Source organism: Microchirus variegatus, assembly GCF_963457635.1.
Source record: "Microchirus variegatus genome assembly, chromosome: 1".
NCBI lineage: Eukaryota > Metazoa > Chordata > Actinopteri > Pleuronectiformes > Soleidae > Microchirus > Microchirus variegatus.
In genome coordinates, this window is record NC_139802.1 from 6855219 (window position 1) to 6879536 (window position 24318).

At 39.9% G+C, this 24318-nt stretch overlaps 1 protein-coding gene across 1 annotated transcript in view; it reads left to right on the plus strand.

The window, feature by feature from the left end:
- Positions 1 to 5076: 5076 nt before the first annotated feature.
- Positions 5077 to 24318, plus strand: part of LOC310933261 (dynein axonemal heavy chain 11) — a gene marked incomplete at both ends in the record, with an annotated part of 39818 nt that continues 20576 nt past the window's right edge. The window contains 50 exons of the mRNA XM_083896702.1: positions 5077 to 5298; positions 6441 to 6584; positions 6702 to 6895; positions 7353 to 7542; positions 7656 to 7755; positions 7873 to 8084; positions 8225 to 8446; positions 8527 to 8694; positions 8836 to 8952; positions 9045 to 9182; positions 9269 to 9384; positions 9479 to 9674; positions 9789 to 9893; positions 9996 to 10391; positions 10594 to 10926; positions 11107 to 11361; positions 11457 to 11626; positions 11703 to 11925; positions 12710 to 12826; positions 12912 to 12998; positions 13087 to 13245; positions 13377 to 13460; positions 13588 to 13746; positions 13851 to 13973; positions 14509 to 14631; positions 15113 to 15337; positions 15422 to 15513; positions 15605 to 15731; positions 16268 to 16420; positions 16518 to 16751; positions 17311 to 17442; positions 17928 to 18088; positions 18213 to 18369; positions 18457 to 18602; positions 18684 to 18800; positions 18881 to 19019; positions 19171 to 19263; positions 19349 to 19543; positions 19622 to 19699; positions 19794 to 19926; positions 20038 to 20165; positions 20483 to 20631; positions 20842 to 20992; positions 21074 to 21205; positions 21624 to 21797; positions 22395 to 22599; positions 22857 to 23022; positions 23152 to 23254; positions 23797 to 24036; positions 24118 to 24279. Of these exons, the coding sequence (XP_083752828.1) occupies positions 5077 to 5298; positions 6441 to 6584; positions 6702 to 6895; positions 7353 to 7542; positions 7656 to 7755; positions 7873 to 8084; positions 8225 to 8446; positions 8527 to 8694; positions 8836 to 8952; positions 9045 to 9182; positions 9269 to 9384; positions 9479 to 9674; positions 9789 to 9893; positions 9996 to 10391; positions 10594 to 10926; positions 11107 to 11361; positions 11457 to 11626; positions 11703 to 11925; positions 12710 to 12826; positions 12912 to 12998; positions 13087 to 13245; positions 13377 to 13460; positions 13588 to 13746; positions 13851 to 13973; positions 14509 to 14631; positions 15113 to 15337; positions 15422 to 15513; positions 15605 to 15731; positions 16268 to 16420; positions 16518 to 16751; positions 17311 to 17442; positions 17928 to 18088; positions 18213 to 18369; positions 18457 to 18602; positions 18684 to 18800; positions 18881 to 19019; positions 19171 to 19263; positions 19349 to 19543; positions 19622 to 19699; positions 19794 to 19926; positions 20038 to 20165; positions 20483 to 20631; positions 20842 to 20992; positions 21074 to 21205; positions 21624 to 21797; positions 22395 to 22599; positions 22857 to 23022; positions 23152 to 23254; positions 23797 to 24036; positions 24118 to 24279 (8145 nt within the window). The remainder of the gene's footprint in view (positions 5299 to 6440; positions 6585 to 6701; positions 6896 to 7352; positions 7543 to 7655; positions 7756 to 7872; positions 8085 to 8224; positions 8447 to 8526; positions 8695 to 8835; positions 8953 to 9044; positions 9183 to 9268; positions 9385 to 9478; positions 9675 to 9788; positions 9894 to 9995; positions 10392 to 10593; positions 10927 to 11106; positions 11362 to 11456; positions 11627 to 11702; positions 11926 to 12709; positions 12827 to 12911; positions 12999 to 13086; positions 13246 to 13376; positions 13461 to 13587; positions 13747 to 13850; positions 13974 to 14508; positions 14632 to 15112; positions 15338 to 15421; positions 15514 to 15604; positions 15732 to 16267; positions 16421 to 16517; positions 16752 to 17310; positions 17443 to 17927; positions 18089 to 18212; positions 18370 to 18456; positions 18603 to 18683; positions 18801 to 18880; positions 19020 to 19170; positions 19264 to 19348; positions 19544 to 19621; positions 19700 to 19793; positions 19927 to 20037; positions 20166 to 20482; positions 20632 to 20841; positions 20993 to 21073; positions 21206 to 21623; positions 21798 to 22394; positions 22600 to 22856; positions 23023 to 23151; positions 23255 to 23796; positions 24037 to 24117; positions 24280 to 24318) is intronic.

Sequence of the window (24318 nt, forward strand, 5' to 3'; positions counted from 1 at the left end):
GCATGAGATCTATACCAAAACTGGAAAAAAAAAAAACTTTAATTGATTGGACCTAAATGAATTAAGTTGATTTAAACTGACGTTAACAAGTTACACCTACTTCTTACTTGCTTAATTTGTGTAGGTGTTATCAAGTGAAATGTGTTTGTCAACCATTTTATTTTTTCAGTCTACATTTTGGTACCACATAAGCCACTTAAACCCGTATCGGCTTAAGCCCCAATTCCTAATTAATGCCATATGCTCCAACAGGCTATGTATGTGTGTGTGTGACCCAACTAAACAATAGGGATTGTACAACCATTGAAAGGTAATGGGTGCCTTTAAAGCTTTTGTTTCCCAGCAGAGGAACACTTAAAACAAGGCTTTCATGATAAGCGCTCGGCTGTTGTGCTGTGGCTTCCCCTGTCCCTCAGGACAACATATCCATCACCAGATGCCCTCGGGTGTGGGCTAACAAATTTGTCCATTCTGGGGGCTTACATAACCCCCCAGGACTTTCACTATCTGGTTGGATTTTGCGTGACCTGCCACCAGAGATCTGACTGTCAGGGCGAGCTCACACCAGGCTTGTTTTTTTTTTTTTTTCTGTTGTTTTCTTTAATTTCATTACAGGGGCGTTAATTCACTACAGTGCAGAGTTCTCCACATGCAGGCTATGATTTGCCACCAACACAATGAAACTAGTTTATCGCGTCTGTATTTCCACAGACAGGTGGAGCAGTGACTTATGACGGAAACAACTGACAAGATATCATTATATAGTCAATGTGATCAATTATTATGCGGGCGGGAGACCACCAAACAACAGACCCATCACCCAGCATGCTCCACCTGATGACTCTGTGTTTTTAAATAGGCCCATGACTTACAAATTGATTTCAGGACCTTTGTCACCCAGCTGACAACAATTCTTAGGCCTGTGTATGTCCATATGTCTCTCTGTCTGTTTATCTATAAGGCTGTTTTGGAACCTTGAGTAGTTTAGTTTCCTGAGAATAATGCTTACCTTTTCAGCAAATGCTTTCATTTCACAAAGTATGTTCTCTCCATGCTCGATCTCTATTCCCCCAGACCTCGACCTACATGAAGATCTGCCAGTGCCCTCTACAGGCTGCAGCTGCTGGTGACGGTGCACACACACACACACACACACACACACACACAGAGGGAGGCAAGATCCACTGCAGGAAGTCGCACACAGTGACTGTCAAGTTGTTGTTGTGTTTTAACAGTGAGTAAATCAATGTTTCTTTTTTCATCTCACCTGAATGAAAAAAAGAAGAAGAATAAAAGGTAAAATTTAAGCGTTGCCTTAGAACCAGCCTGGATCTAAAGGTTTGAGGACAGTGGATCAGTCTGCTTTGTGTAGGATTATTGTTTTATAAATACATATACAATTTGACATCATTAGACAAGATTTTCAGTGGCTAAAATAACAATGACACTACTTTGGGATACAGCTCTCGCGTAGCGGTAACCCTGTAGGGGGCGTCCTTGTGGTGCAGACCTTTCTGACATCCAGGGGTCAGATGTCTGATCACAGCAGTTGGCTGAGTATAGAATTTGCTGAAAAAGATAAGCAGGGAAAAACTACTGTAAAAATGCTCAAGTTCAAAACAGCCAGATAGATAGATAGATAGATGCTTTGATACATAGATAGATAGATAGATTTATATTATGTCCATACACACCCTCATATCTATACGTATATACAAGTGCAAATTGTTATTATAAGAACCCGTTTCACCACTATTTTTGAAAGGATAGAGTTTTGAGAGCAGATGGAGTCCAGTGTGTGCATTTGGGAGTGGAGATAATTCCAGAGTTTGCGTAGAAAGGACTTGGGAAAGAGAAATATAATAATAAAATAAAATATACGAGCCATACTGAAGCACAGGGATACACATGTAGTAATCCAGTCAAAAACAATGAATATGTACTGAGTGCAAGTGTGCAGTTTGGGAATTGTCATAAAGCTGCACGGGTGCAGGGATATGGATGTTAAATTAAACAGCCAAAAGTCCAGAGTGTGTCCTGCTGCGATGCACAGTCCCATTGCATGTGGATGGAAAACAAAAATGATTGGAGCAATTCGTGTGACAGTAAAGCTGTATGACTTGTTCTCTGTTATGGCCGTGTTAATTAAGCTCAATGTGATGTAGTAAATGTTTGGAATGACAGGATGAGTCTTTTATAAATGCGTAATGTGTCTCATCAGATAAAACAAACCCGGACCCTCAACACATAATCGGTTTCTGCTCAGTGGTAAAAAATCAACAACACATGCAGTAAAACAAAGGGATTCGCGCTTCAGTGACATAAATATTGCTCAACTATAAGTTGGTCAAATATGTGACGTGACAAATTGTCTCTAAAAATAAAAATGATTGTGACAATAGAGAATCCGAACACATTTGTTGTTGTTGGTGTAACTGCTGCACTTCCTTCCGTGTGCTTTATCCTTGAAATGATGCCACTGTCTTACAATTTCCTATTCTTACATTTATCAATCTTCTGTCTCCAATTCTCCAATAATAAGAATTGATAGCCAGTGTGTGATTTTATGGGGCTCTTGCAGGGGGAAAAAAAAAATCATTCAAACAGTAATGTGTTGATATTTATATACAGTTCTGGTATCAGTGTACATAGACAGCTTGCCTCTGAATAAGAGATTGCATCATTAAACAAACATGACTGATTTTAAGTCTCAGACACATTCGCTTGCTCACTGCTGCTTATTGGATTGACTGGGCTGTTGTGATGGAGCGTTATGTTGTGATTCAGTTTGGGGAAATCAATACAGCATTGTCAACGAAACTCTGTTGACACTGCCAGTCATTGATGAGCTGCTCCATATTACAGATGTACACCGCAGTGCAATATTCAAGGGCCAAATGATGGGCAACATACAATAAAAGCACAGAGCAGCATATCAACATTCTAAACTAGCTGAAGTGTAGTATTATTATAGTATACACTTCACCAGAACAGAACATAAAATGGCGTGCATGGTGATGAATGACCTTAAACATTTACAGTCAGATTGCAGTGTGTTGTGTTGTGTTGTGTCAGACTGCACAACGTGCAGTGGATGGAGACATTAGGATGGCCAGCTCAGCAGTGTGACAAGCCTTGGCAGTAAAATGGTTGAAGTAATGGGTAAAGTGCCAGGTTTGAACAGCAATGTTTGCTAAGGAATAGTTTTGTGTTCCTTGGGAAGGCGTTATTGTTGCAATCTGTCTTGCACACTTTGTGATGTTACAGCTCCTGGATGCCGGGGCACACAGACAGGCACAGACTGACAGGGAGCAACAAAACATTTCTTTGTTCCTTTATTGACACAGAGACCAAACTATATGGAATTGCATTGCCAGATGTCAACATTTTTTTTCTCTGTCATATCATCCGATTTCAGGGTCCAGTGGTTTCCTTTGCAAAATGGTACGACTCATGTTCTGGACCATGTTAACACCTGTACTGATTTTCAGAGTAAAATGAGCATGTGCATTACATCAGGAGCCATCTTCACCTTAACTGCTTGAATGCATTGCTTCCAGCTTGTTATTATGGACACCATAACACCATAGCAACAGGCAGCCAAGACCCCGTAGGTGGTCTTGTCATTGCTGTGTTGATGTGGTCCAAAACAGTGATGCCACCTGCAAACCTGAGGAGTTTATCTAATTTTCTTGTCTTTTTCTTGTTGGAGATGCTGTTTCTTGGTGTGAAAAAGAAGAAAACACTTAAAAAAAAAAAAATAGACAAAAGATAGAAATCCTGCATGCATTTTATACAAATTGTACAAACTGGTAACAATGCTTTAGAGAACCCTACAATGGTATTTGGTATCACTTTTATGACAGGTTGCCAACAATTTAAGGTTCTTTAAAAGTATAATTTGTGATTTATTTCAAGAGGTCAGACTCCTAGGATACACTGAAATAAAGCGTGCTAAAGTGGCTTGTAAATTGCTGTTGCTGGGTAAATTGCTGTGCTGCCAAGACAACAGTCAAACTGGCCTCAAACGTACCTTTTATTACAGTCTGTGACTCCAACACCATAATCCCTTCATGTCTAATCTTGTCATATGGGGAATGTTTGTCACAGGGAGGCAATGGGTATTACTGTACATTATATACACTACACTGAATGAAATGCCCTAATTATAAAGGCTTGTGGCAGACATCTGCTGTTACTGAGTACGACCAAATATAAAACTTTCAGGGGTTGCAAGCTTAAATGTTTGACTTTTGTGTCACTTGGATTAATTTAAACACATTGATCTAATGTAAAAACACATCCCACTGACTTACCAATGAAAAGCTTGTCTGGATTTAACCACAAAAATATGTAATAAGCGTACATTACCCAGAAAAATAAACACACCAACTGTATATAAGGAAAGACAACTATTTCATAATGAAATTCCACATAGGCTGTTTCGGAGCTGCATATTTAGTATTTTTGATTGATTAGTTGATTTAAGTCAAAGTAAAGACCTTAAAGTCGAGTTAACGTGTGAACATGCAACTTCACCAATAAATGTTGCACAATTTTACACACTGTGCCTTTGAGGGGAAAAAAAGTCACAAAATTAATCAGCACACAAAAGTCAATTTAAGCTTTGGCTGAAAATATACAGTAAGATTTGGCTTTGTTATCTTGGCCTATTACTATTTGTATTTTTGAGACCCTTTTCCATTTTCCAGTTCCTAATTGTATCATTAATCAGCTCACTTTTATAAACTTAATGAGTAAAACATTTGAGTTGCCTCTGGTTTTACTCATTTGTCACGTTATAAACTTTAAACATCCTTCGGTAGAAGAAAAAAAGTGACTTTTCATTCAGGCACTTGGCAGTGATTGACGGTCGTGGTCGTTGCTGAGCAACGGAATGCGGAAACGCCCCCCAGACTGTACAGCTCTTGCGAGTCCTCTTATTAAACAGGCGTGAAGTGAAAATACTGCTAAGAAAAGAGGTGATAAAAAATGTTATAGTTTTTCCTTGTTCCTCCTGCGGTTGGTGAAAGTGACGAAGTGAAGCAGGAGGTGATGGTCGAGGTGTAGCACAACATGTCCGACGACGACGACGAGAGTGTTTGCGGCGTCGTTGAGGAGGACGTGAGGGTGAAGTTTGTGGAGGAGACGGTTTGTGCTCTGCTGCGACTCAACCGTCAAACATGGGAAAGAAGCGCCGCTGACGAGGAGTTTCAAACTCTTCTGAAAGACTTCTTTGAGAAGGAGTTTGTTATTTTCTTCACAGCGATAAAAGGTTGTCTGGTTGCCTTAAAGCAGGTATGACTGTGTAATATTATTCATAATTAGCGTTAGCATGTGTGTGTGCTGGCCAATTAAGTGATTTCGGCATTACACAAACACACACACGTTTTACTGAATTAATGTTTTAAAGGTTCTGTGAGTCACATTTAGAAAGCTTTATTGGCAGGTTAAAAAGTTTGTTCTTTGGAGCCGTATATAAAGGCTCTTATATGTACTTTTGGCTAGGGCCTTGCTTTACGGAGGTGGCCATCTTGCGCTGCCATGTTACTACAGTAGCCCAAATGGACAAACCAGCTAGAGTGTGCGTTTCACTTTCTAAGTGTACACAAATGGAGACCAATTACGTCCTTGTCGTCCTCTCTGTTACAATCTGCAGTCTCACCGTTAGTTGTTTTTTACTCACTTAACAGGTGTCCGTTGTTTTTTTTCTTCAACATTCAATAAGGAGCCAAACTTAATCTCGCTATATGACGTGACAGTGGCAATTGCTCTAAGACGCTTTAAAATGTTGTCAGATATGTACTGTACTGTACTGTTGTATTTACATTTTAATACTTAATGTGCACTAGAACGTGATAAGAATGTGTCAGTAGTTGGTTCAGAAATAGCTGTTTATCAGAGATGACAGATCATCTTATATGATTTTCATATTCCCTTGGCAGCCTTCCGCATTCAAACCACTTGAAGTTCAACTTCCCACTGTTCTCTATAGGATTGCACAGACTAGGTTTTTTTCACTGTGGTGAGCTCTACGGTGATTGGACAAATGTGGCCAAAATACCACTTTCAGGGAAGCTGGGCTTCCAAGAAAGTTTTAGATGCATAGCTGGTCATTGTGTTTTATCTGCTTGTCAATATAGCCCATTTTCGTTTGTACATCCATCCATCCATTATCTACCGCTTTATCCTCCTCGTTTGTACATATACAATGTAAATAAAAACACTATTTTAGCATTTCAGTTTTACATAATTATCATGTTTCTTTGTTGCAGTTGTTCATTTGCGGTATTTATGTAATTATTTATGTAAATAACTCCACCTGAAATAAGCTTCTCCTGTTTCAAAGACCAGTAACCCCAACTGCATTGTGATAATAATCAATATTATTATTATTATTTTTCGTTTATTGTAAAATTTTGTTTCAGTGTCAAATGGAGGTACCACCTGTTGCTCAAGACAAGAAAATCTATTTACTAAAGAAGAGGTTTGAGCCTGTGAGCTCTGAAAACTACAGGGAACTTGTGCTTTCTGGCCTCTTGTCTCCATCGCCACTTCTGCAGCTGGCAGGCACAGTGGAGCAGGTGACTGTTATACCCCCTCATCATCACACACCTGCTGCATCCGCCGCAAGTTATTTTTGTTTGTAGCTTGCCTTTGTGAGGTCTGGATGAATTCATTTTATGTCTCTTTTTGCATAGGTATGCGCGCCACTGCTGTCAAACAACAAAAACCACCAGATGTGGCCAAATCTGACATCTGAAGACATAATTCGACATGTGGAGAACATGTGCAGCAAAACATCAGTCTTACGAGGACAGGTTTTAGGGGAAAGTGTCCTCCCTCTCCCAACTGCAACAGACTGGATAGAGAATTTACACAACTCTGTTGAAATGTAGGTTAATACATTAAACAGCCACTTCTGTAGGTACTAAGTGTACATAATGTAGTGTCCAGTGTGGTGTTGTGCTACTTCAACCCATCTACTTGTTCGTTTTGTCATGCTCCTCTGACCTCTGGCATCAACAAGGCATTTTGGCCCCAGAGACGTGCCGCTCACTGGATATTGTCTCAGTTTTGGACCAGTGTCCATAAAAATTAAAGATGGTGGTTTATGAAAATCCCATTAGGTCAACAATTTCTGAAATACAACAATACCACATTCAGAGTCACTCTAATCACCTGTCTTCTGCATTCTGATGCTCAGCTTGAACTTCAACAAGTTAAAATGCATCTAGTTGCTGCCATGGGATTGACTGATTATAGATTGTTGCATTAATGATCAGCTTGACCTAATTAAGTGGCCAGTGAATTTAAATACAACAAATTCCAGTCATGCACTCTTTTCACAGGTATAATACCTATGACCGGGTATTGGCCCACACCATAGAGACCCAGGTCATCAACTGGGCCAGTCTAATCCAGAAGATTTTAAAGGAGAATTCATCAGACCTACTCTTGACAGGCTGTAATCCCGGGCCCAACGTAGAGCTGAAGTTTTGGGCATCCAGGATGAGCAATATACAGAACATTTATCACCAGGTATTCTCTCTTTTACTTCTGATATATCCTAAAAAATACAGTTTAATTTATTTTCCTCTTCTGACATCCACTGTGTCCAAGTGTTTGCAACTTTCACTTGCTTCTTCTTGTAGCTTCAGAGTCCAATTGTTCAAAAGATGGCAAAGATGTTGGAGATGATGGATAGCAGCTATCATCCAACAATCAAGACTCTTGTTGGAAATGTATTTGAGGGTAAGAATAGCTGCTCTCTTTCCCAAAGTTAAATTGAGTGTTTGAAAACTCTTTAACATTGATTATGTTGTAAATATTTATTTACTGTATGTATATGTTTTTTTCTGAATCAATAAGCACTACAAGAAGCCGAGGACATATGCCTCCATTTGCAGCCACTGCATGCTTATCTGTCTCAGCTGAAGAAGAAAGGATTTTCTCACTGGGAAAATCTCATCCCTGCACTGTTTCACGTACTCTTCCTTATCTGGACAAACTGTAAATCTTATCAAAGACCAGCACGCATTGTAGTGTTACTGCAGGAACTGTGCAATATGCTCATTGAAGAGGTAAGAATCATCAAATACATGTGAAGTTAGCTTTCAGATGTGCTTTTTTTATTTAGCTTTTCTGAGAGTTATTATTCTGAATACAGTTAATTGATGTGAGTTTGAACAAACTCAACAATATACATATTTTCAACCTGCAGGCATCCACCTACCTATCTGAAGATCTGCTGCTCAGAGAGGACCCAGTGGAAAGTCTACAAATGGTAAAGAGAGTAATCCAAGTCTTCAGATGTTTCAGAGGCTGTTACCAGACCCAGAGGGAGCGGTTGGTCAACCATGTGAAACATGCACCCTGGGATTTCCCTTCTGCCATGATTTTTGCACGTTTCGACCAGTTCCATAATCGTATGCTACAGCTGGAGGTGAGGCAAAGTTTTTTTCATATTCAGGTGTCACAGTGAAGTTGTTGGGTTTGTTTCCCAATCAAATGTTTTCTTCACAGGGCCTGTTTGAAATAATTCTGGAATTTCAGAGGATGGAAAAGCTGGAATTTGGTGGACTCCAAGGGAAACTCTACAGTGAGCATGCTGCGCAGATGTATAAAGAGTTTACTAATCACTGCCAAATGATGAAGCACAGTGAAAACAGTCCATTTGACTTAAACTCTCAGGTAAAAATACTTATAAATCACTTCATTGGCATTTCAAATGTTAACTATGAGTTACTGCTCACTGTAGATTGTTATTTTGTTTATAATATATTAATTTAAAGTGCATAGTTAATACTCTCATCTTCCTAAATATGTCACAAGGATTTTGAAAATGAATACAAGGATTTCAAAGAGTGGATTGTGGACTTTGAACGCCACCTTGCCAGCCTTCTATGCTTGGCTTTTAAGGATTGTTCAGGACTGGAGTCAGCTTCCAAAGTAAGCAGCACTGGATGACACTGATGTGACTAGTGCCATTAAAAAAAGTGGGACAACTTTTGTTTTATTTATTTTTTATTTTTATCTTTAAGCTGCTAACTATTGTTGGACCCTTCCTGGAGAGAAGACAAATTAGACTGATATTCAGCCCCAGCCTCCATTTGCTGCAGCAGTATTTCAGAGATGAGTTGGAGAAATGTAGAGTACTGTTTAAATCCCAGTCCTATCAGGTACGACAGGTCACACATTGACATTTGTCTATCCAAGGTATATGAACAGAAAAATAATTTATTTTCCACTCTTTTTTGGATTACAGCTGGAAAGAGGTCTGATGAAGAACACGGCTCACACATCAGGGGCTTTGAAGTGGGCAAAAATGATCAGAGAACGCATTCAAATACCATGGAAGAAACTAAGAATAGTCTTTGACATGTTAGTAAAAACACTTGACTATTTCTTGTAGAGTAGTCAATCACTTAGCAACACTAGTTAGCCAGAAAGAGTGACGGTTATGCTCTGTCTCCAGGCTTGCAGGAAGCGCGGAGATGGCGAAGGAAAATAAAATGTACATGGAGATGCTGAATCTCCTGGAGCAATATGAGCATGACGTTTATACTGACTGGTGTAATGGTTTAGAGCAGTCTTGCTTGATCAACCTGAACCAGCCCCTCATCTCCAGAAATGCCCCATCTGGCCTGGTCTCAGTCAACTTCAATCCAAAGGTAATCAATCAATGTATTTTTTTTGTTTTTATACATTTCAGTCATTGTTTACATTAAACATTTCTTTTCATTGAGACATTTCCACTGTATTTATACATCTACTTCACTCCTCAGCTCGCTGAAGTCTTGAAAGATGTCAAATACATTCAGAGTCTCAGTAAGGGTCAGATCCCTGCAGCTGCAATGGCTGTTTTTGAAAAGCGTGACATGTTCACAAAGGTAAGAAACAATAAAGTTACCTGCAGCATAATTAGCTGTAATGTAATGACAGGTTGTCTGAGTTAAGCCATAACCATTATGCGTTTCTTATTCCTCACATAGTATGTGAGCAGTCTGCAGCTGTTAGTACAGTGGTACAACAAGCTCAAGTCAACAGTGCTGGCAGTAGAACTTCCTCTAATCCGAGCTGAGCTGGACTCTATAGACCTGCAGTTGATGAGAGCTGAGACTGACCTGACGTGGCAGGATCTGGACTGCGGGAGTTTCATCAGCACCACGAAAGACCTGGTCCAAGGCCTTGCAGGTCGAGCCTGTAAAGCCAAGGACAACTGTGAAGCCATTCAGTCTCTCATGAAAGAATGGCGCAAACAAGCCATGTTTTGTAGGAAAGACAACAAGAGGGGTTCACTTATACAGCTGGAAGACAGAGGAGACCGTGTCTATAAGAAGTACAGTGCAATAATGAAGGACGGAGCTGCAGTCCGTGAGCTGGTGCAGGTGCATATGGCTGAATTTATAACAATATTCACTCTTGTGCATTATAGATTTTTTGTAATACAATACTTTGTACATCGTGTGAAACTTAGCCCAGGTTTGTAGAGAAAGCACTCAATACAAGTATGTTAAAATAAATAAAAATCAATTTTTTGTTTTGTCAAATGATTAACAGTTTCTCTCCAATATCCTACAACATCTTCAGGAGAATATGGTCCTTTTTCATGCTGACCCAGCTTCAGAGATGTGGCAGTCATACCTGGAATATGTGGACGAGATGGTGGTGGAGGGGCTTTTTAGCTACATCAGCTGCTCTCTTCAGTTTTTTGTAGACAACATGGAGTCTAGTTCAAACCAGGCTCCTCTCTTTGAGGCTCAGTTGATGCTGAATGGCTCACGAGTGGTTTTCCATCCCTCACTGGAGCGAGATGCAGGGGACGGCCTCTATGAACTGATAGAAGGACTGGTCAGAGACGTATACAAGACATCGGTGAATGTCAAAAGAGTGGCTGATCACCTGAGCATGGAGAGTTACCAGGTAGTTAAAACATGCTTTTAACACTTGGACATTATCTAATTTAAAACAAGTCCAAGTGTTTTGTATTGACCAAAAAAGTCCTATTGCGATGGATAAAAATTTCTGAGATCTTTATATTGTATTCCTGTAGTAATAGTACACACTCCAGGTGTTATATTTTATGTAATCTAACTCTTACAGGATGTAATGGATGACATGCTAGATTTGTTGGACCTGAGACAAGAAATAATGGAGCGCGTGGAAAATGTTCTGAGGAAAGCAGTTATTTACCAGGGAAAGTTTGACTGCTACACCCATCTGTGGAAAGATGACAGTGCTGAGTTTCTCAGCTTGTTTCTCCTGTATGGACGTCCACTTACGGCTGAAGAGACAGAGGCTCACGGAGCAGATGTACTCCCTGAGAGCCCTCCCACAATCGATAACTTCAAAAAACAGGTAAAACAGAAGGCTTTCATGAAATCATGCATCACATTTGTTCATATATGGCAGCTGCCCTAATTGTTTCCCCCACTGCGGTCTTAATTTTACAGATCGATTATTTTGAGCATCTCTACGTTGAGATTTCCAAGCTTGAGGATTTCAGAGTCTTTGATGGATGGTTTCGGGTGGACATCAAGTTCTTTAAAGTCACCCTCCTCAACTCTGTTATGAAGTGGAGTTGGCTCTTCAAAGAGCACCTTCTCACTTATGTCACAAACAGGTAAAATTCAGTTCTGCATGGCTATTAAATACAGGCTTCATTGCAGTGGTCCTCACTGTGTGTCTTTCCCACTCAGTCTTGATGAGCTGCAGATGTTCGTTCGAGACACTGTTGAAGGGTTGAATCATCCTGTATCTAAAGGAAACCACTGTGGGCTGGTGGAAGTTATGAGTCACCTGCTGGCTGTCAGAGACAGACAAACAGCCACAGACAAGATGTTTGAGCCTCTTAAAGACACGATAATACTCCTAGAACGATACGGTGTGGCCATACCAGACCAGGTCTACTCCCAGATGGAGGTAAAAAAAAAAGGAATTTATTGTTGGTACCAAATTGTAGTTTTTTATTTTTATGTATGTTTTGACATTCCGTTCTGCAAAAGAATAATGCATTTTACTTTTTTAACTAAGATGGTGAGTTGGAAGAAACATGTTGTTTTAGTAAATCAAAACGGGTTCATACATCAGCACTATGGCTAGAAAGTGGGAACACAAAGAAATGCGTATGAAAATTTTTAGAAATTCTACAGCTAAAAACCTGGATATTCAGTAGGACTTCACAATCGTTTTTTAATCACTTTGGCTTTGGATGAACACGAAAGATTGAAAATCTGTGCTCGGCCAATAGCAATTAAACGCTACCCCAACAACTGCCTGACTTTGTGCCACAACTGCTGCTGTTTCTATCACCATGCAGCTCCAATTAGTTTTCCTGGATGCAGTCAGAGAAATTAATGCTACGCTTAAATACGGATACTGTATACAACACGTAATGTACTAAAGTATTAGAGAAACAACATAATCACAACAGAAGACGGCATCCCTCTCTCTCTGTGTGTGTGTGTCTCTCTTTGTTTGTGTGTGTGCGTGACTGAGAGAGAATGTTGGTTAGGGAGGTGAAAGAAAACTAGGTCTCGATCACAGGGTCATAGAGACTGCAGACTGTTTGGGTAATTACTCAGAAATCCACAGAGAGTGATATTGGAACTTTAACACTTACTAACAACAGATAAATAATTTGGAGGCTAATGATCTTAATGCTGTGTATTTATTTTGTGGCCATGCAAACCGATTTTGTCCATAGGAGCTCCCTGAGAAATGGTGTGCTGCTAAGAAACTAACCATTAAAGTGAGGCATGAGGTGGCGCCCATGCAGAATGCAGAAGTGATGGTTTTACGGAGACGCTGCATGGCATTTGAGGTGACCTGTCACTTTTTGCTCTTATTTTCAGGGAAATTACATTTCTGATTACATTTTTGAAGTTCTTTTACTTTTTATGTTCTAGGTTAAACAAACTGAATTCAGGGAGATGTTCAGAGCCACAGCACCCTTCGGTTACACTGCAGTGCATCCCTACATCAGTTTGGAGAAAGTAAGAGTTTAGATATTGCTTGATTATAGCATTAAAATGACAACAGAATGTTCTGTATGGATAACAGTGTTCATGTGTTGTTTCCAAGTCTGAAAAAGCAATCCGAGACATGGAGAAAGAAGTAGCAGAGCTCCAGAAGGCCACAAATCTATTTGATGTTATTATTCCTGACTATAGAGACATTAAGCTCTGCAGGAGAGAAATCACTGTCCTCAAAGAGATCTGGGACATTGTCATATTTGTGCAGGTAAGTAGCTTAATTTGAAGTGAATCGAGCTGAAGGCCCCATCGCCTTAGCATGCTACCCCAATGACTTGACCTGTCTGTCCTTAAGGACAAGCCCACTGACCCTGTCAGTATGGAACTTTATCTTTACAGAACAGTGTGAAAAACTGGACAATGACCAAATGGAGGGAGATAAATGTGGAACAGATGGATGCTGAGTTGCGGAGGTTTGCCAAGGTGAGGTCACCAACAGTGCTACATCACATCATACATCTCTCCTGCTCTCTTACTGTCATGTACCATTGCTGTTTGTCACAGTTGCCCCTAATAAATCGTTATATTTACCTTCCTTCTGTTTATGTAGGACATACGGAAGCTTGACAAGGAGGCTCGTGTGTGGGATGTGTATTCTGGGTTAGACCTTTACGTAAAGAACCTGTTGACATCACTGCGTGCTGTGAGTTATCTTCAGAACCTGGCAATACGTGAGCGCCACTGGATGCAGCTAACTGGAACAACACAGGTGCATACATATTCAGTACTCACAGTGGAGGCCTTGCTCTAGAACACTTGCTTTCCTACGGGACAGACATTTCTTTGCATTTGACTATAAATCTTTTTAAACAGATAAGCATCACTGTTACTGACACTACCACCTTGGAAGACCTGTTGGCGCTGCAGCTCCATTTGTTTGAAGATGAAGTCCGCAACATAGTGGATAAGGCAGTCAAAGAAGTGGCCATTGAGAAGGTTCTTTTTTACTTATAACACATTAGTATTAATAATAATCATGTTTCACAAACTAAATGTATGGTCTAAAAAGCTTAAGTATGGCTTAGGTTAAGGCTACAAAATGTGTTTGGCTCCACTTTGGGGTTTATAGTCTATAGGACTTCCAAATCCAGACAGACAACTGTTGGTGGCTAATTAACCGGAAATAGTGGTTGATAAGCAGCAGAAGAGGGCAGTAGTAATAGATGTTGCAATCCCAAGCGACAGCAACATCAAGAAGAAGGAACACAAGAAGCTTGGGAAATACCACAGGAGCTAGAGAAGATGTGGGGAGTAAAGGCAACTGTGGTCCCAGTGATGACAGGAACACTAGGAGCTGTAACACCTAAGTGACTCAAACAGATTCCAGGAACAATATCTGAGAGCTGTCACAATTTAAATTCTGCACAATATTAGATGATACACCATTCACTTAATATACTGCACAATACCAGATGAAATACAGTATTTATCTGAAGTGACATCATTGTGCTTTCCATTATTTACATTTCAGGTTGTAACAGAAATCAGTGAAATGTGGGCATCAATGGAGCTTTCATATGAAGATCATTACCATACCTCTGTGCCTCTTCTTAAATGTGATGAGGAGCTTATTGAAACTCTTGAGGATCATCAGGTAAATATCCAAGTCTCTGAACATGACTGTCTGTGAGAGGCACTGATAGTGAATAGAGATGAGAGTTCAGAAGGAGAGGCCCCATTGACTGTCAAACAGCACAGCTGTGGGGAGAGAGGTCCCTATTGAGTCCCTTAGATTTATTGCTGCTGTAGGACACAGGCCATTGTTGCACTGTGGCAGTCTTTGTACTTGTACAGCAGATGTATTGGACCAAAGGGGTTATAGCCAGCAATTAGAAGTCATGACACTTTAGTGTGTCTATCTTTGTATAAAAAGACTGTTACATCCCCCACTTTTTTATTGCATGACATGCTAATGAGGTAGAATGTGGGTGGAAATTAAAGTGACACATGTTATGATGTCTGGAAATCAAGAAATATCTCCAATTGGCTGTTAGTTTATTTTAGTTTTGCTTCAGACCAAAACCTGAAGATAAGATTTTGTTAATGTTTCTATGTTCTATGTTTTCATCCTTAAGGTTCAGCTTCAGAGTGTCTTTCAGAGCAAGCATGTGAATCACTTCCTGATCCAGGTGTTGGAACTACAAAAGCAGTTAACTGTTGCTGACTCTGTGCTAATGGTTTGGATGGGGGTCCAAAGGACATGGACTTACCTGGAAAGCATCTTTAAAGGATGTGATGACATCTGCCAGCAGCTGCCCACAGATGCATACAGGTTCCAAGTCATTGACAGAGAATTCAAGGTCTGCACTAACATATACCAGTCAAGCAGGATTGTCAATTCGGTTGTACATAAAATGTTAAACATTGGGAATTTTTGTCATTAGGAACTTATGTTGGATAGTGCCAAGACCAAACATGTTATTGAGGCCACCAACAAACCTCACCTTTTTGAGAAGTTGGAAGATCTACAAAAAAGGTCAATGCTTGGTTTGATATCTGACTTTGAATGACACTGTTTTCTGTTTAAAGGTTTTGTAATTGCTCTTTTGGTATCTTCTTGCTCACAGGCTGTCATTGTGTGAAAAAGCTCTTGCTGAATACTTGGAGACAAAGAGACTTGCCTTTCCACGATTCTACTTTATTTCATCTGCAGACCTGTTTGACATCCTCTCGAAAGGGAGTCGTCCCAAAGAGGTGCATTGATGGGGAATATGTTTTCAGTATAGTATTCTTTTTAAAGGAGCTGTATTTAAGAAGCAGCCTATGTAACCCTCATGTGGAGGATAAGGTGATAGAAAATGGATGAATGAATGTTTGTTAGAAATGTATTCTGTTAAGTCATTAAATTGCCATGATATGCGATCAGACATGAAGAAAATGTGTTCAATTGAAATGCTATTTTCACTGATAACAACAGTACAGACAATTTATTCACAATGTAACATTTCATTTAAAACAAATTCAGTTTATGTTGCTGAAACGGGATATAAATGATGCTCCTCATAGTTCTGTCTGTTACGGGATTGATTCCTCAAACTCTGTGGCAATATCAAGTCTCTAGGGAGGGAGGAAGGTGGGAAACAGTGCTCTAATATTTTTCATTTGGATTGCAGAACCCAATTTAATTTCTAGTTGCATATCTAATCTAATCTATAGCCAATTTTATATTTTGTATCTCCATTGTTATTACATTTGTCATGAAACATGTAATGACTGATTTTGTTTTCCAGGCAGTTGTCCACCTCTCAAAATTGTTTGACAACATGTCAGATCTCGAGTTTGCAGAGAGTGAACATTTGGACAATCCAAAAAATGCTGTGGGAATGTACAGCAGAGAGAGGGAATATGTCCAATTCCAGACTGAATGTCGCTGTTGTGGGCCAGTAAGACTCTACACATACATTCATGGTTTTCAGATAACTTTAATTATCTATCACATCAATAAAATAATTAATTAATGGTTGGAATACTCTGTATTAGGTGGAAGCATGGCTTACATGTCTTGAAGAGTCTATGAAGGACAATGTTAGGTGTCACCTCTCTGAAGCGGTGTCTGTGTACGAGGACAAGCCCAGAGAACAGTGGATTCTTGACTTCCCTGCTCAAGTGGCTCTCACTGGATCCCAGATCTGGTGGAGTAACGATATGGAGCTTGTATTTAAAAGGCTGGAGGAAGGCTATGAATCTGCACTGAAGGACTACAACAAGAAACAGGTTTGCATTCCATGTATTACACATTCATACACACACAGCCCAGACCCTAACCTTAACTATAAAATCAATTCAAATCAAGCCTTAACCTTGATTTTATCATTCAAAACAGATGGTTTAGAACCAAAATTGGTCTTCAAAACAATAGAAAGACAATTGTTCATGCCCAAACACATACACATATCCTGTACCTATAAGAAGCTTTGTGTAGCCTTGTGGTGGTATTATCATTCTTGACAGTTCATCAGCACTTTTTAGGTTAACATGTCCTTGGCTGCTGTTTGAATAATCTCTCTCACCCTTCAACCCAGTGCACTGTACTGATTGGATCTGCTGTTATACAGGCCCAGTGACAAATGCAAGACAGCTACTGATGTTTTAGTCCCAGTCTTTGATTAGTTTACACCACTGTGTCTGTCACATTTTCTGCAAGGTCCATGTTTATAGTGTCTGTTATTAGTTAACACATGTTATGTTATTTCCAATTCAGTCATCAATTCAGATTCTTTCATTTTACACATGTATAATTCCTGTTTCAGTTTTTTTTTTTTTTTTTTTTCAGGTTTCTCAGCTCAACTCATTGATTAGCTTGCTACTGGGAGAGCTGAGCTGGAGCAACAGACAGAAGATAATGACGATATGCACGATTGATGTCCATGCTAGAGATGTTGTCACCAACCTCATTAAGCTAAAGGTTAACACGACTTCCATAATCATTGTATGCCACTGGTTAACACTACAATGTTTTAACTGTAAGTGTTTCTTTTCTGTGCTTCTGGTGACTTGCCACAATGTTTTCCTTTCCTCCAAAAAGAGTCAGTAAAGTTGGCTGCCAGTGTTTGTCTTGTTGCTGTTCAACGTTAGAATAACTGTTATCCTGTGTAATGGCACTGGTAACTTAGCAGACAATTGCACTGTTGATCAATACTGTTGCAAATGAGTATCTAATATTTTGCTAATAGTATCGATGAGCAACAAATTATTGATATTGATGAATTAATCTATTATGAAAAATGAATCTGAATTAAAAAAAAAAGTCTTAAACGACAATAAAAGAAAAGACACTATTCAGTAGTTATAATCATCACTATTCCCACAGTTAGATGCTCACATGTTATGGGTCTATGGTGATGGATAATTGCTTTGATATAGTTTTATAGCAGCTGTCTGTGTTAACAGGTCACCACCTCACAAGCCTTCCAGTGGCTCTCCCAGCTTCGGCATTGCTGGAATGAGCAGCAGCGCCACTGCTATGTTAACATCTGCGATGCTCAGTTCCTTTACTCTTATGAGTATCTCGGAAATACACCACGTCTCGTCATCACTCCTCTCACAGACCGGTAACTCTGCTATTCAGCTTTTATATGAGTTTTCAACATGCGTGTAATATTTGAGCACATTTACTGAAATCCAGTATTGGTAACCTGCACGTGTTTGTTTCTCTGTGGGTATTGCCACGTGTAGGTGCTACATTACTTTGACTCAGTCACTCCATCTGACCATGAGTGGAGCACCAGCAGGTCCTGCTGGAACAGGGAAGACTGAGACCACCAAGGATCTTGGTAGGGCCATGGGCATCATGGTATACATCTTCAATTGTTCTGAACAGATGGACTACAAGGTTGGAAATTCAACAGCCACTTTTTTAATGATTTATTGAATTGCATGTTTCAGTAAGTAAACATCTAATCTTTTTTTTAATGTTCAGTCAATTGCAAACATCTACAAGGGTCTGGCCCAGACTGGAGCATGGGGCTGCTTTGATGAGTTCAACCGTATCGCTGTGGATGTTCTGTCAGTCGTAGCAGTGCAGGTCAAAACAATACAGGACGCCATTCGCTCGAAAAAGAAAAGGTAAGTAATTTATACTCACCCTTTTAAAGACTTTAACAGCATACACATAAAGGCTTATCAACACATTTTGAAACCTCACAGGTTCCTGTTTCTGGACAAAGACATTGTGATAAAGCCTTCTGTGGGGATTTTCATCACCATGAACCCGGGCTATGCAGGCAGAACAGAGCTACCTGAGAACCTCAAGGCTCTTTTCAGGTGAGAAAGATACAGCTACTTACCAAACTCTGTGTTTTCATTCAACATGGAGTTCATTGTCTGAATTGTCTGTGTCCTAGACCCTGTGCCATGGTGGTGCCTGACACTGAGCTGATCTGTGAGATAATGTTGGTGGCAGAGGGCTTTCGTGGTGCTAAGCTTTTAGCCCGGAAGTTCATCACTCTGTACACCCTCTGCAAAGAACTGCTCTCCAGGCAGGTAGGACGACATTTCTTAATATTGGTTTAGAACACATCAACAATGAATCTTTTCAGCTGTACCTCAGTAGCTCAGTGATACATGAAACCATTCAATACCTGACATGATTTATGGTAAAAGTCTACAGTCTTTACAGTCTTTTTTCTGTTAGGACCACTATGATTGGGGTTTGCGTGCTGTCAAGTCGGTCCTTCTTGTGGCAGGGACACTGAGACAAAGAGACAAGACAAGACCAGAGGATCAGGTTACTGTCATGCATGTGCCATTTCACAGCTTCAATGTGAAGAAACATTGTCTTACATAATCTATCAGTGCACTCTAAAATACAGGTGCTGATGCGTGCTCTGAGGGACTTCAATATGCCTAAAATTGTGACTGAGGATGTCACTATCTTCTTGGGACTTCTTGGTGACCTGTTCCCAGGTCTGGAGGTGGAGAGAGAGAGGAGCTGTGAATTTGAAACTGCCATCCGAAAGACCACACAGGAGCTGCGACTCCAGCCTGAGGAGCCATTCATCCTAAAGGTAAGACAGGACATGGTAAACGCCAGTGCTTTGAATAAGAATGAAGGAATGTTTAAATGAACAGCTATGCTTTATCAGGTGGTACAGTTGGAGGAACTTCTATCAGTGCGTCATTCTGTCTTTGTTGTTGGAAATGCAGGAACTGGGAAAAGCCAGGTTAGATTGTATACATATTTTATTCCCTTAGACATTTTGAGATCAATTTAAATTTATAAGGCAGATGTCAAATATCAGGTTTATATTTTAACAGATATTGAGAGTACTCCATAAAACATATGCAAACCTAAAGAGGAAGCCTATGTGGAACGATCTCAATCCTAAGGCAGTCGACAGAGATGAATTGTTTGGCTTCATCCATCCTGGAACTCGAGAATGGAAAGATGGTAAGCAACATAATGGTTTTTAAACAAGAGTCACAATATTTGAACATAATCTGCTCTAAATTATAATGGGTCTAAACAGATGTTATGTGTTTTCCACAATCTGTGTGTAAGGTTTGCTTTCATTGCTGATGCGAGAGCAGGCAAACATCTCCCACCTAGGACCTAAGTGGATTGTGTTGGATGGAGACATTGATCCAATGTGGATTGAATCACTCAACACAGTGATGGATGACAACAAGGTTCCTCCCTCCTGTTCACTCATACACTAGTGTACAACATATAGCAACTAAGGTGGTATAGATAGAAAAAGATGTTTTGTTACCCCTCCTTTAATAATCACTTCCTGGAGTGCAAGTCCTATTTTTTCCAGAGCAATCAATCATGTCACATACAGTTATCTTTTGCCTTTGAAATATTTTAAAACAAGTCAGCCAAACCTGATGAGATATGAAGGTGTTAAATTCTTCATTTGGGTTGATTCCTGTTCAACATTTTAACAATTTAGATTTAGATTATATAACCTAAATGACAACACTTCCTAATGGGTTTTTTTCAGGTCCTGACTCTGGCCAGTAATGAACGCGTGCCACTTACCTCTTCTATGCGACTGCTGTTTGAAATAAGTCACTTAAAGACAGCCACTCCTGCCACTGTGTCCAGAGCAGGAATCCTTTATGTTAACCAACAGGACCTGGGCTGGAATCCGTGAGTTGCAGTTTTTTTTTTCTCCACATAATACTAAAATGGTAGTTTAAATTCAATTCTGTGACTGTGGGATCATCTTTATCGTGTTTTGTGGGCTGTCACTGCGACACTATACTCAGTATATGCATGTATATTTATTCTACTTGAGAGAAACTGATTCAGATCAGATCAGGTGAATGGCATAATTTAATTCCTTGTATCATTTCTCAGCTATGTCACCAGCTGGATTGACCAACGAGAAAGGCTTACAGAGAGGGCCCACCTCACTATTCTGTTTGAAAAATATGTTCCTCGCTGTCTAGAAAAAATTAGAAACAACTTCAAGACCATAACTCCCATCCCAGAGAACTCCATGGTGCAGGTAGACACTCAGTCATGCACAGTGTTTTTATTTCTCCATTGGAATGCCAATTAAGAACTAATGATTTTTCTTCTTGTTCAGACACTCTGCACTTTGCTTGACTGCCTTCTAACACCTGGAAATATCCCATCTGACTCTCCACGTGAGCTCTATGAGACATATTTCTCCTTTGCCTGCATCTGGGCTTTTGGTGGGGCCTTGTGTCAAGATCAGGTATTATGTTGTTCAAATTCTAGTGCATGAACTTATGGTTCAATAATTGAATTTGCTTTTACATTTAAACTCATGCAGTATAGATAAACAATTAGGGTAATTTTGGTGCATGTGTTTTTAAATTATGCACAAATATTAAACATCCTAATAAAGGTTATAAAGTCTAGGCTTCTATCTTGGGTGGTAATACCTTGATAGAAATGATGGACCTAGACAATTCACCACATGGTTATCACTCCTGTTATTCCTTGCTCTCTGTACTACCTACCTTTTACGCAGAAGCACATCAGGAATGTCAAGTGTCCAAGAATAAAGAACATCACACTGTCACTCATTTGAACTAATGGTGGGGTTGTTGATTGCCATTGAAATCATATGAATTAATGCATAATTTTATATCTTTTGATGATGTGACCAGCTCTGTGATTACCGGGTAGAGTTCAGTTACTGGTGGACCAAGGAAATGAATACTGTGAAGCTTCCAGCACAGGGGACAGTGTTTGACTACTACCTGGACCCTCAAACCAGACGATTTCTGCCCTGGAGTGATACTGTCCCTGTGTTTGAAATGGAAACTTATACGCCATTACAGGTGGGAACATATTATATTGCTATGAAAGAGTAGCAGCCTTCATGTAACTCCAGAAACACAAACTTTTCAAAGCAGTTTGACAGATAACCACACAAACATGTACAAGAAGCAGGCTTCTGAGAAAAATAAGCAAAAATGAACAATGCAATCATATTAAAAATCTATGTGTGCCTCAGTGAACATAATAAGAGAGGGTAAAGTCACGTCATGAGGTTATGGCTGGGTTGTTAGAGTGGATGATAGGCTTGCCACTGTGTCTGATTACCATCTACTTCACCCCATACCAGACTGTGTGGGGGTGAAAGCATGAGCAACAAGGCTCATGCTATCACCCACGCTCTATTGTCTTTCTTTATGCTCCTGCGTACAGCTGTGAATGCTCCAAAGGCTCTTGCTGAGACATAATTAGTGGGGTTTTGTTCTGAGCAAATGATGCTATTATGACAGAATAGTTGTGGTCTACTGGGGAAATACAAGAAATTATAAATCACATACAATTCACTGAACACATGTCTGTCAATAAATCACACTCAAAGAAAGGCATAATAACCATGTATGTTTCTGTTCTGTGTCTTCCTGCTGTTTCTATGATTGCAGGCTGTTCTGGTACACACAGCAGAGACTGTGCGTCTTCGGTACTTCATGGACTTGTTGCTGGAGAGGAGACAGCCAATGATGCTTGTGGGTAATGCAGGAGTGGGAAAGACTGCTCTTGTCAGGAACAAGTTAGACTCTCTGCCAGAGAGTTACATGACCACAAAAGTACCCTTCAACTATTACACTTCCTCCCTTATGCTTCAGGGTGAGTGGGGGGGGGGGGGTTGATTGCTCTGTGGTAGTATATCAAGTGAACTGTAGCTCCATCTGCTGGTAATTTTTAGCTTGAAAGGATGGAGGGAAAGGAAATGTAACCTCAATTACAGTATGAATGCGATGAGATTCCATCCTTTCCAATGTTGGTTTGACTATGTAAAGATCATCCTAGCTCTTGCTGTCACCATGTTGAATGTGTGTGGTAACTATATGTGGATTCTTTTTTTTTTTTTGTTTCTCTTGTAGGGATCCTGGAGCAACCATTGGAGAAAAGAGCTGGTAGAAGCTACTCTCCTGTAGGCAACAAAAGGCTGGTTTATTTTTTAGATGATATGAATCTGCCAGCAGTGGACAGTTTTGGAACAGTGCAGCCTCATACACTTATACGACAACATCTGGACTATCGTCACTGGTGAGAATATCCCACCCATTTATTACCAGATGTGTGTCTGTCTGTTACCACAACACAACACATTTTACTAAGATATAGTAGGTTTTGTTCTTAAAACCAAAACAGTCTTCTGTTCTATACTGTTTGTAGGTACGACAGACAGAAACTGACCATTAAAGAAACACACAACACCCAGTATGTTGCCTGTATGAATCCAACAGCTGGGAGCTTCAATATCAACCCAAGACTACAGGTATGTTATCTTTACCAACATAATCTTACTTTCTCTAATCAAGAAAGCATATCAGCATCATTTATTTTCCAACTCGATGACAGGTTTTTAAAACGTTTAAAAGTTTGAATCATAGTTTAACTTAAGATAAATGGAAATAAAAAAAATGTGTGAATTTCAGTACATGACGTTATCCTAAAGTGTCCTGAATCTTCAGTGTGTTGTCACAGCAGGTCGTAATCTCAAAGAAAAGGCATGAAGAAGAAGAATGTTCAACCACTATGGTGTCACAAGGAAAACCAAAGTAGAATAAATTAATCATGCAACAGTTTTTAATGCAATATTTTATACTGAAGTGCTGGCATGATGAGGGTGTGTATGTTTAATGCTGTACCAGATACCATGTCTGTTGTGTGTATATATTTTCAAATGAATATCTTTTACTGCAAAATATTCTGTATTTGAATTTTTGGGGGGTTCGATTATGGTCATTCTGAAACTAATGTGTTTTGACAGTTAAAACTGCATGTTGTGAAATTTGCTTGTGCCTGTTCTCTTCACAGAGACATTTCTCAGTGTTTGCAGTGAACTTTCCTTCATCTGAGGCTCAGCTGTCAATCTTCAGTCAGATTCTCTGCACTCACCTAAAGCAGCAGCTTTTTAGTACAGAGGTTCAGAGGAGCGCTGCAACCGTTGTCCATGCTGCCATCAGTCTTCATAAGAGGATGGTGCACAGCTTTCTGCCCACAGCAATCAAATTTCACTACACATTTAATCTACGAGACTTGTCCAGTGTCTTTCAGGTAATGTTGGTAGATGGAAAGCTATACAATTGGACGTTGAATGAAATATTAAATATTTATTCATATGCCCGTGTGTTTTAGGGAATTCTCTTTGCTGGACCAGAAAGTGTGAGAAACAGCACTGACCTGGCACTGCTGTGGCTCCACGAGTCGTGCAGAGTGTACTCGGACAGACTGGTAGATGACAAGGACCTGCAGTTATTCCAGAAAGTCCAGATGGAGACTGTGCATGAATGCTTTGAGGTGTCATACAGATTCTGTTAAACAATGGTAATTGCCAGT